This window comes from Rhinoraja longicauda, chromosome 4 (genome assembly GCF_053455715.1).
Source record: "Rhinoraja longicauda isolate Sanriku21f chromosome 4, sRhiLon1.1, whole genome shotgun sequence".
Lineage (NCBI taxonomy): Eukaryota > Metazoa > Chordata > Chondrichthyes > Rajiformes > Arhynchobatidae > Rhinoraja > Rhinoraja longicauda.
In genome coordinates, this window is record NC_135956.1 from 65,347,763 (window position 1) to 65,360,289 (window position 12,527).

At 42.2% G+C, this 12,527-nt stretch overlaps 1 protein-coding gene across 2 annotated transcripts in view; it reads left to right on the top strand.

Annotated features, from left to right (window-relative positions):
• Positions 1–12,527, top strand: part of LOC144592804 (dual specificity calcium/calmodulin-dependent 3',5'-cyclic nucleotide phosphodiesterase 1A-like) — a 192,985-nt gene that overhangs the window by 114,585 nt on the left and 65,873 nt on the right. For both annotated transcript variants that reach the window (XM_078397892.1, XM_078397891.1), the window contains exon 13: positions 6,939–7,059. In XM_078397892.1, coding sequence (XP_078254018.1) covers positions 6,939–7,059 — 121 coding nt within the window. The remainder of the gene's footprint in view (positions 1–6,938; positions 7,060–12,527) is intronic.

Consider the following 12,527-nt stretch of genomic DNA (forward strand, 5'->3'; position numbering starts at 1 on the left):
CTTCGCTGCACTGCCTCAATTACAAGGATGTCCTTCCTCAAATTAGGAGACCAAAACTGCACACTATACTCCAGATGTGGTCTTACCAGGGCCCTATACAACTGCAGAAGAAATACAACTGCAGAAGAAAGGGATGAAGAGATTTGTAGGGATGAAATTAAAAGAGTAATTAGGAAAGCATAAAAGGCCTTTACAAGCAAAGAAAAATATATTTTATCAGCACATTAAGAGTAAGAGGAAAGGTACATGGATAGGAAAGGTTTGAGGGATATGGGCCACATGTGGGTATATCGGACTAGCTTAGATGGGACATCTTGGTCAGCAAAGATAAATTAAGCCAATAGGGCTATTTCTATGCTGTTTTCATACTCTTATCTTTATTTTTATTTATAGTGAATGTCTCTTGCTATCCACTTTGCTGCGGTAACACTGTAAATTTCCCCGGTGTGGGACAAATAAAGGAACATATTATATTATTATTAAAAGAGTAATAGGGTCATGCGGAGATTTCAAAGAATAATTTGCAAGTGTCCTTAAAAAAGATGGCGAAGGGGTGTGGAGCAATCAGGAAAAAGAATGTAAATTGTCCCTGAGTTAAGGAGTAAGTATGTGATTTGTTGGATGAGGCAAGCAAAAATGGAGCGCATTAAGGAGAGCATCTTTGAAAATAAATACCTAACCAGATGCAGGTGAAATGCGTCCCAGGCTGGTAAAAGAAGCAAGGAAACCCAATACTTTTCAATTATTCCTGGATACTGGTTGGAGGATAGCTGATGTTACACTGTTCAAACAAAAAAAATTCCAAATAACCAAAGGTCAGTTGGCATTACTTGAGATCAAATGTAGCATGCTTGGGGGTACAAACTCCGTACAGACAGCACCTGGTGTCCGGCACTGTAAGACAGCAACTCTATTGCTGCATCACTGTGCTACCCTGGTGTGACTGTAATCGTGTATAGTCTTTTCTTTGACAGGATAGCACGGGAAACAAAAGCTTTTTGCTGTACCTCAGTACATGTGACAATAATAATAAACCAAACTACGACCATTAATACTTACCAGGACCCAGTTTTGTTTTTGAGTTTCACCAATGAGGCAGGGCAACTTGCCAACAACAGCAAATTTCCAAGCATCAAAAATTGAAAGAACAACTGATAATTGATTGGACACTCAGCAATGCTACTGTTTAGCTACTTGTTTAATGCTATTAATTCTGCAATCTGTTCCTATTTGAACACTGGTGAATTGGGCAGAATATTTTACGGCTGTATCAAACTAAATGTGTAATTGCTGAGAATAATTAAATTATTTCCTCGGGTGAACATTTAGAGAAAAAACCCACAGTGGGCTTTGGGACTATTGCCCAGGCTACATACAGTCCTGTCATCCTCTAACACATGGATAAATAAAAAGATTGAGAATAAATTATATGAAGCAAGATTCCAAATTGTGTTATGGCATTTACTCTCAGGGCTTAGCGACCATTGTCTACAATCCAGACAGCAATTAACTGAGATCAGCTTATTAATGATAATTGCCTTGTGACTTAATTATTTGATGTTTCTCATCTGATAATATATCACTGTAGATTTGGCAGAGTAATGACAGAGATAACCATTTTTACAATTCCATGAATGTATTTCCAATTACACAAATGCAAAATGTTTTGCTGACGGCAATTCAGCCTGAGCCAGCAGGTTGCATTTAAATGCTGGACTCATCGTGGAGTTCCATTAAACAGTAGGCACTTGGACTAGTCGCCCAACTCTTAGATTAAGAGTTTGAGACGGGTAACACCACCAGCTCGCCGTCTAAAAACAGCACCGAAGGGGCGCTGGCTAGCGAGGCTGGAGGGGGATCCACCGCCGGGGATGTGCACACATTCTCGGTGTCCGAGCATGAGGTGAGGTGGGCTCTGACGCGTGTGAACACGAGGAAAGCTGGAGGCCCAGATGGTATATCTGGGCGAGTACTAAAGTCTTGTGCTACTCAGCTTGCTCCAGTGCTCACCACAATATTCAACCTCTCCTTGGCAAAGTCCGTGGTCCCTGCATGCTTCAAAAGATCCATCATTGTACCGGTGCCAAAGAATGCCTCTCCAGCGTGTTTAAATGACTACCGACCTCACCTCGGTTGTCATGAAATGCTTGGAGAGGCTAGTCAAGAAGCACATCTGCGCCCTCCTTCCTCGCAACATGGACCCACTACAGTTCGCATACCGTCCGAACAGGTCCACGGATGATGCGGTCTCCCAGGTTCTACACACCGCTCTCTCTCATCTGGACAGCCAGGGGGGCTATGTGAGGATGCTGTTCATTGACTTTAGTTCAGCATTCAACACAATAGTCCCCAGCAGACTGGTTGAGAAGCTGCTGGAACTGGGGCTTAGCACCCCTCTGTGTGCCTGGGTCCTGGACTTTCTCACTGCCAGGCCCCAAGTGGTCAGGATGGGGGAACACACATCTAGCTCCCTCACCCTGAACATAGGATCCCCCCAGGGCTGCGTCCTTAGCCCCCTACTGTACTCCCTGTACACACATGACTGTAGGGCCAGGTTCAGCTCAAACTCCATCATCAAGTTTGCTGATGACACTGTGGTGGTGGGCCGGATCTCCAACAACGATGAGAAGGCCTACCGGGAGGAGGTGGCTGATCTGGCACTCTGGTGTCAGGACAATAGCCTCCTCTTGAATGTCACTAAAACAAAGGAGCTGATTGTGGACTTCAGAAGGGCTAAACATCCAAGGACGTACACGCCACTGGAGATAAATGGGTCTATTGTGGATAGGGTGAGCAGTTTCAAATACTTGGGAGTCCGCATCGCAGAGGATCTGACGTGGGCAACGCACATTGCCGCACTGGTGGGTAAGGCTAAGCAGCGCCTTTACCACCTTAGACAACTGAGGAAATTCAGAGTGTCGCTGAGGATCCTTCATTGCTTCTACTCTGGGGCTGTAGAGAGCATCCTGTCCGGCAACATTACAGTCTGGTTTGGGAACAGCTCTGCCCAGGACAGGATGGCCCTGCAGAGAGTAGTGCGTTCGGCAGAACGCACCATGGGAACTACACTCGTCCCCCTGCAGGACCTATACATCAGGAGGTGCAGATCCAGAGCAAGCAAGATCATGAGGGACCCCTGCCACCCCAGTAACGGACTGTTCCAGATGCTACGGTCAGGCAAACGCCTCCGCTGTCACGCTGTGAAAACGGAGAGGATGAGACGGAGCTTCTTCCCACAGGCCATCAGGACTGTCAACTTTGATAACCCCAGAGACTAAATTTTTGTCGACACTTTTTGTGCTATGTTTAGTAACTTATTAACTTTATTTATATGCTGTAACTGTAATTATTTTTGTGCACAACCCGCAGGCATTGCCACTTTCATTTCACTGCACATCGAGTATGTGTATGTGACAAATAAATTTGACTTGACTTGACTTGACACAAGAGAATTTGTGCCAGATCTGAGGTGGTTCAGGGAGTGAATATGATGATTTCAATAAAAGGGAATGGGTATCTCGTAAGTGTCTAGCCATTTGGATCGACTTCCAAGTCAGTTATAAGTTTTAAAGTATTCTGTCAGTAATTCAAATCTCTAAAGGCTTGTTAGTTTAGATTTTAATATACTTAAATGTGTAACAAATTATTTAAATGTTTAAAACATTTTAACAGTTTTAAAAATATTTTAGTCTACAAGCTCTTGAATGTGTTTGGAAGTATCAGAAATATACAAAGGATACTAAGTGTAGCTCAGTGGAGTAACTCAGTGGGTCAGGCAGCATCTCTGGGGAACATGGACAGGTGATGTTTCCTGTTGGAACCCTTCTTCAGACTGATTGTGTGGGGGGGGGGGAAGGAGAAAGCTGGGAGAGGAGAGGCAAAGTGTGGCAGGTAATAGGTGGAGAGGAGAGGCAAAGTTTGGCAGGTAATAGGTGGGCACAGGCGACGGGTCTGATAGGCATATGGTTGGAATTATGGCCAGAGATAAAAACAGAAGGTGTGAACTGAAGGATTGAAGAGTTGCAAATTGTGAAGAGCGAGGGAGAAATGTAGGAAGAGGGGGAGGGGAGAAATAGGTGCAAATCCAGATGGGGCACAGGGGAGGGTGGGGGGAGAGGTAAAAGTACGGGGGGGGGGCAGTGTAGAGGAGAAGGGAGTGGAAAGGGGGGATTGTTAGAGGTTACCTAAAATTGGAGAATTCAATGTTCATACCGTTTGGTTATAAGCAAAATATGAGGTTTGAGTGTGACCTTATTCTGGCAATGGAGGAGGCCCAGGACTGAAAGACCAGCATGGAATGGGAAGGAGCGTTAAAATGATTAGTAATCAGGAGATCCAATAGGCCTTGGCTGACCAAGTGCAATTGTTTAGTAAACTGGCCAAGGCCTACTGGATATTGGGTTATTGGGAAGAGGCTATTCTTGAACTCGATATTCACAACTTTTCAGACTCCTATACCTTAGAAACATAGAAACATAGAAAATAGGTGCAGGAGGAGGCCATTTGGCTCTTCGAGCCAGCACCACCATTCATTGTGATCATGGTTGATCATCCACAATCAATAACCCGTGCCTGCCTTCTCCCCATATCCCTTGATTCCGCTAACCCCTTGAGCTCTATCTAACTCTCTTTTAAATTCATCCAGTGAATTGGCCTCTACTGCCTTCTGTGGCAGAGAATTCCACAAATTCATAACTCTCTGGGTGAAAAAGTTTTTTTTCTCATTTCAGTTTTAAATGGCTGACTCCATTATCCTTTATTCTAAGACTGTGCCCCCTGGTTCTGGACTCCCCCAACATTGGGAACATTTTTCCTGCATCTAGCTTGTCCAGTCCTTTTATAATTTTATATGTTTCTATGGTAGGAGGGAATCAGAGTGGTGTGGATGTTTGATGAACCTGGCTGCCCTTTTGAGGCAACACCTGATATGGATTCCTCCTGTGGTGGGGAGGTCAGTACTCATGATGAACCATGTGGTGTCTACCATTTTTTTGTAATCTCCTTCATTCCTGGGAGTTTGAGGTGCCGAACCAGGCTGTGATGCTCCATAGTGCTGTTCTGTGAATCTTGCAACTGAAAATCTTCCTTTTTATGCAAATTGAACAAAAGCCTGATTTGGCCTGATTTGCCTTGTGATAAGAACATTCTCTGGGCATCTCTGCAAAGAGTTTTGAATCTAATTGTGCTGCTCAGCATCTTGTGTCTATTTAAAGGGAAAATACGTAGGGAGATCCACAAGTGTTTTTAATGTTATTAAAAGATAGTAATGCCATTTCATATACTCCAGTGTACCCAGAAGTGGGCATTAGATTGGTGTTCTTTCAGTTAAACCAATTTTCAACTAAACAGGACATTTTTTTTGTGAAATTATGTGAAAGAATATCTAGGCTTAATAGACAATAGGTGCAGGAGGAGGCCATTCGGCCCTTCGAGCCAGCACCACCATTCAATGTGATCATGGCTGATCATTCTCAATCAGTACCCCATTCCTGCCTTCTCCCCATAACCCCTGACTCCATTATCCTTAAGAGCTCTATCTAGCTCTCTCTTGAATGCATTCAGAGAATTGGCCTCCACTGCCTTCTGAGGCAGTGAATTCCACAGATTTACAACTCTCTGACTGAAAAGGTTTTTCCTCATCTCTGTTCTAAATGGCCTACCCCTTATTCTTAACCTGTGGCCCCTGGTTCTGGACTCGCCCAACATTGGGAACATTTTTCCTGCCTCTAACATGTCCAACCCCTTCATAATCTTATAAGTTTCGATAAGATACCCTCTCATCATTCTAAACTCCAGTGTATACAAGCCTAGCCGCTCCAGTCTTTCAACATATGACAGTTCTGCCATTCCGGGAATTAACCTAGTAAACCTACGCTGCCCGCCGCCAGTAGCAACAATATCCTTCCTCAAATTTGGAGACCAAAACTGCACACAGTACTCCAGGTGCGGTCTCACTAGGGCCCTATACAACTGCAGAAGGACCTCTTTGCTCCTATACTCAACTCCTCTTGTTATGAAGGCCAACATTCCATTGGCTTTCTTCACTGCCTGCTGTTTCTGCATGCTTCCTTTCAGTGACTGATGCACTAGGACACCAAGATCTCGTTGTACGTCCCCTTTTCCTAACTTGACACCATTCAGATAATAATCTGCCTTCTTATCCTTATCACCAAAGTGGATAACCTCACACTTATCCACATTAAACTGCATCTGCCATGCATATCATATCATATCATATCATATATATACAGCCGGAAACAGGCCTTTTCGGCCCTCCAAGTCCGTGCCGCCCAGCGATCCCCGTACATTAACACTATCCTACACCCACTAGGGACAATTTTTACATTTTTACATTTACCCAGCCAATTAACCTACATACCTGTACGTCTTTGGAGTGTGGGAGGAAACCGAAGATCTCGGAGAAAACCCACGCAGGTCACGGGGAGAACGTACAAACTCCGTACAGTGCAGCACCTGTAGTCAGGATCGAACCTGAGTCTCCGGCGCTGCATTCGCTGTAAAGCAGCAACTCTACCGCTGCGCTACCGTGACAACCAATCCAAATCACCCTGCAACCTCATAGCACCTTCCTCACAGCTCACACTACCACCCAGCTTTGTATCATCTGCAAATTTGCTAATGATGGTTACCCATCCAGTTCACCTCTTTGATAATCATCATTGTTTTATTCATTTAATGAAGGAGAAAATGTTACCGACCAGCATGCACTCATGTAGTATTTTATGCTGTTGGGCCCTTATGACTACTGTGGAGAATCCTTACAAAGTTTTCAGCAATTTAGCTGAGAACCTTGTAAAGTGCAGGGTCATAATTGCTATTGCTTGCAACATCTTTGTGAAAATATCAATGGGATGGTTTTTAGCAATCGTTTGAGAAGCATTTATTAATTGTAAGATAATTGGCGTCATTTATTTTAGGTTTCATTGATTTCATCGTGGAGCCAACGTTTTCTGTGCTGACCGACATTGCTGAAAAGATTGTAACTCCCCTTATTGTTGAAGCAGCCCGCCCGGGCACCAGTGCATTTCGACGATGCAGGTTAGTGTCTGAGATCAAATCACCTCGTCTCTCTGACTGATTGACTGATTTTTCATATAAGGTCATGTGATTCCATTTTAACTTCCCATTGTACACCGGTCCTGACATGGAATGCTGGGACTAGTGGAAAGGACAATTGACAAGCAACGGTACAGTCCTGATCCAGCTGCTCCAGGGAGAAGTTAATGAAGGATGGAGGATGGAAGTGAGGGAAACACAAAAAGTAAAACATGGGACCTCCATTCTTCTCCATTTCTCTCGCACCTCAATCCCCTTGATTCTAAAATTGGACTCTGGTACAGTCCAGTGTAAATAAGAAGATTAGGTTTGAGTAAGAAAATTGTGCCCCCAGTCGGTTAATTAAATCTAACTCGAGCTTCCTAACTTAAATTTAACCTAACTTAATCTAACTTAAAGCTGGAAAAGTAAATTTCAAAGATTTTCCTTGTGCTTTAGAAAAAGCTGAAGGTCACCCTAATTTGGGAAGGAGTATAAGTTTAATCATTTTAAAAGGTCACAGAAATCAAAATGTATCTTCATTGGCAGGCAAGTTACTTGTTTGCCCAAGTCCCATGTACACGCCAATCACAATCTAAAATTGAAGTCAACATGTACATCTCACTAAAAAGTGGGGTTGTCAATATGTAATATAGAATGGATGTCCCATTCTGTCCAAATAGTGAACTGACCCAGAAGGGTGAGTTTCATGTTTAGTGCTTGTTAGCTGCATCTGCATGAGGAATAAATCTCAAAATGGCTCAGGTTCAGGTTATGGATTTAAACTGATATTTGACCTGATTTGCCTTGTGATAAGAACAATCTCTGGGCATCTCTGCAGAGAGTTTTGAATCTAATTGTGCTGCCCACCATCTTGTGTCTATTAAAAGGGAAAATATCAACTTCATGATTTCCAAGTGTTATCATAACAATTGAGGATCTGAGGATTTTTTTAAAAAATCACCTAATGCTACTTACACTATTACTGAATAGTTGTGTTATTCCTTCTTTGCAAATTCCTTTGCAATATTACCTGGCATTTTCCTTTACAGTGCAGGAGCAAGTCTGTAGTTATATATGGTTTCACTTAGTTCAGATTTGCAGTGAAATAGTTGTTCCTAATGAATCAGTACATACATAGAGAGAACCCTATATCAAATCATGCCATAAATGAGTTAGCTAGGTAGTTGGATCAAAATGAGTGGACAGTTAACAATTTATAGAGGAAGAGTTGCTGTTTAGTGAACAAGTTGGCCTATTTCATCTAAATCAACAATCACTATATATCCAATTCATGGTATGATAACGTATGTTATAACAGAACTATCTGTCTTTAAGTATTGCAAAACAGTGGTTGTGCTGGTTGGGCCTCAGGTGAGAGCAGTCTTGGGTCGAAGTAGCAAAGCTCTTGTTTCAAATCCCTTCTTAGGAATAAACTTTAAAATGGAAACTGACATCCCGTGGCATGCTGAAGGGGAAAAGATGCCAACAAAATCCTATTTAATAAAGTCGTGCAAGGTAGATAGACCAAAAAAAAAAGTAAAAAGCTCCAGAGATTCAAGGGAAAATAGCAAGTTAGATTAAAAATTTGTCTCACTGAATGAAAGCAGAATTGGCGAAAGTTTTATGACAGATGGATACAGTGATGTGAGGTTCTACATTGGCTCAGTATTTTTTAGTATTTGCCATTTCAGTATTGCCATATTTTTCATGCAAAATATAAATGATTGGAACTTCAATGTTGGGGCTTTGATTAAAAAACTTGCAAAAATAGCAGTAAGTTGATGGTGAGGAGTGAAGCACTAGCTACAGGAAAATAGCAAAAGATTAATTATATAGGCAGGAAATTGAATTGTATTTGCTGAATTATAATTATATTACATTTGAGGACACTAACAAAGGGAATGCACAATAAATAACATGTTACCAAGCAGAGGAATAGAGTGTACCTGGGTTCCATGTTCACAGAATTCCAAAGGTAGCAAAGAATTGTAGACAATTTTGGCACAAAAGAAGTCTCACTTTCCAGTGCTAGGCTGTAGTTGTTCAGGTCACAGTTCTTCAAGTCCTGTTTAAATGCAATGAAGGTTTTGAACCCAACCACCCTTTCAGGCAGTGTGTCCTCGGTAGGAAAAAAACTTAACTTCCCAATATTTTATTCTGATTTTTCCTAACTAAATTAGCATCATCATCTTCTTTAGCAAAATATTCAACAAGAACATTAAACACATTCTTCATTTATGCAGCAGTACATTTTTGTTAAGTCATAGGATGATTGGCTAAAATTGTAAATAAGGCAAATGGTTTAGTTTAGAGATACAGCGCGGAAACAGGCCCATCGGCCCACCGGGTCCGCACCGACCAGCGATCCCCGCATATTAACACTATCCTAAACACACTCGGGACAATTTTTACATTTATCAAGCCAATTAACCTACATACCTGTACGTCTTTGGAGTGTGGGAAGAAACCGAAGAACTTGGAGAAAACCAACGGGGAGAATGTACAAACTCCGTACAGATGGCACCCGTAGTTAGGATCAAACCCAGGTCTCCAGCGCTGCATTCGCTGTAAGGCAGCAACTTTACCACTGCGCCTCCGTGCATTTACTCGCCATACTTGCATTTATCAGTTGATGCGTGGCAAACTTAATCAGGGTCTTAATTCTGGAATTGCAAGAAACTCTAATTAGGCCACAGCAAGAACATTTTTATTGTTCTGGTCACCAAGTCACAAGATATCAGTAGAGACGATGCAAAAGAGATTTATGGGCCTGTCCCACTTAGGCGATTTTAAGGCGACTGCCGGCGACTAGGCTGTCGCCGAACGTACGCCGGGGTGTCACGGGCATGATCGTGAGGAGTCTTCAATGAATCGTAGCGAATCTCGGCACATCGCGGAAATTTTTTCCAGATAGAAATTTTTCGGCGACAACTGGCTTGTCGCCAGGTATAGTAGCTTATTGCGGGCGCTGTCGCGTGCTGTCCCCAGGTTTGCTAGGTTGTCACAGATGCATTTAGAAGCATGTAATATTAAATTAAGAAAAGGCATTTGAAGATACCAGAAGATAGTTTTGTTTATTTACCATCAGGACATTTGACAGGTAGATTGGAGGCAACAGTTTGATGGTCAGGTAAGCGTGGGAATTTTGCGATGTTTCCGAAGACGGTGTAATCTCTTAGCCAGGTGCTAGTTTCACAAAAAAAGTAACTTGTATCGACCTGACTCGGCATTGTCGTGATCATTGTCGTAGGGTAAAAGAAAATTTTGGCGATCTGCTACGACTTTGACAGTCGCCGGCAGTCGCCTTAAAAATTACGTAACTGGGACAGGCCCTTTATAAGAACTTCACCAGTCCGATGGAGTGAAGGGAGATTGGCTAGGCTGGAGATGCTTTCTTTGGATTGAAGGACTAAAAGGAAATTGAAACGAGGTACTAAAGATTATGAGAGGCTTAAATGGGGTGAAAAGGAAAGACCTATTTCCCTTGGCAGTGAGGATAATAACAAAAAGGACATATATTTAGATCAATTGACAGAAGAATGGGAGGAGAGTTAAGGGAAACCATTTCCACTCAATGACAAGTGGATTTATAAACCAAGCGCTTCTGAGAGCCCTCTGTTTCTTCATTGAAGAATGACCTAACCTGCTCTCCTTCATCAAAATACTTATTCAGCTAACTGAACTTGTCCTCACATCGGACAATTTCTCTTTCAACTCCAGTCAGTTTCTCCATATCAAGGGTAAAACTGGGCACTCACAGGGCCCCAAACCATGACTGATGTTTTGTAGGATTAGTGGAACTGTCTTTGTTTTGGTCCTACTTGAACCTACTCTGTCAAAGAAGCATATTCTGATCCCAACTGCTCCCCTGCCTACTTAACCATTTACACATTTGGTCTTGCCCTTTTAGAAACATTTACACATTTGGTCTTGCTATTAGAAACATTCTCTTTTTCCACCTTCCCCACATTCTCAACTAATGAAAAATAATTTGTTATCTCTTTCCCAGTTCTCAAGAAGGGGTTCAACCCTAAAAGGTTAACCTTTTAACTTTCTTCAGATGCTGCCTGATTTGGGTAGTTCCAACATTTTATTTTAAATTTCATATTTTCAGAATCTGCAATTATTTGATTTTCATTTGCTTTGGTGTTGGCGACTGAAAAGCTGGTAGAAGCAGAAACCCTAACTATATTTAAAAAATAAGTATTAGGGTGGTCACTTGAAGAACCATCCACATGGCTCTGTTGATAAGGAATTAAATCCAATCCTTAGCAAAAATTGACATAGGATCAGAAGATGTAGAAGCCTTGTGGGGAGAGTTAAGAAACTGCAGGAATAACATGACCCTGATGGGAGATAAATACAAGCTTCTAAACAGCAGCTAGGATGTAGGGTACAAATTACACCAGGAGATACAATCTCATGTAAGAAAAGAAACGTTACAGTGGTCGTGGAAGATTTCAATATGCAGGTAGACTGGGAAAATCAGGTTTGTACTAGATCCCAAGAGAAGGAATTTGTAGAATGCCTGTGAGATGGCTTTTGAGAGCAGCTCATGGCCGAGCCCCCGAGGGAAAAGGAAATTCTGGATTTGGTAATGAAATAGATTTGATTTGGGAGCTCAAGGTGAAGGAATCCCTAGGAGGTAGTGATCATAACATGATAGAATTCAACCTGCATTTTTAGAGGGAGAAATCAAAATCAGGTATATTGGTATTACTGTTGAGTAAAGGTAACTACAGAGGGATGAGGGAGGATCAGGCTAAAGTTGGGTTTTAAAGGGACCCTCGCAAGAATGGTGGTGGAGCAGCAATGGCAGGAGTTTCTGGGAGTAATTTGGAGAATGCAGGTGCCTTTCATCCCAAAGAGAAAGAATGAGACATCTGTGGCTGACAAAGGAAGTCGAAGACAGCAAAAAAACAAATGAAAAGGCATTATAAAATGGTAAATATTAGCAGGAAGCTAGAGGATTGGGAAGCTTTAAAAAAACAACAGAAGGCAACAAAAATAGCAATAAGGTGAGAAAAGATGAAATATGAAAGTAAGCTAGCCAATAATATAAAAGATGATGGCAAAAGATTTTTCAGATACATAAAAATTAAAAAGAGGCAAGAGTGAATATTGGACCGCTAGAAAATGATGCTGGAGAAGTAGTAATGGGAAACAAAGAAATGGCGGACAAACTAAATACGTCTTTTTGTGTTAGTCAGCACAGTGGAAGGCACCAGCAACATGCCAGAAATTCAAGAGACAGGGAACAGAAGTGAGTGCAGTCGCTATTACTACAGAAAAGGTGCTTGGGAAGTTGAAAGGTCTAAAGGTGGATAAGCCACCTGGACTAGATGGTCTACACCCTGGGGTTCTGAAAACGATAGCTTTGTGAAGGCATCAGTAGTGATCTTTCAAGAATCAATGGAGTCGGTAATGGTTCCAGAGGACAGGAAAATCGTGAATGTAATTCCACTGTT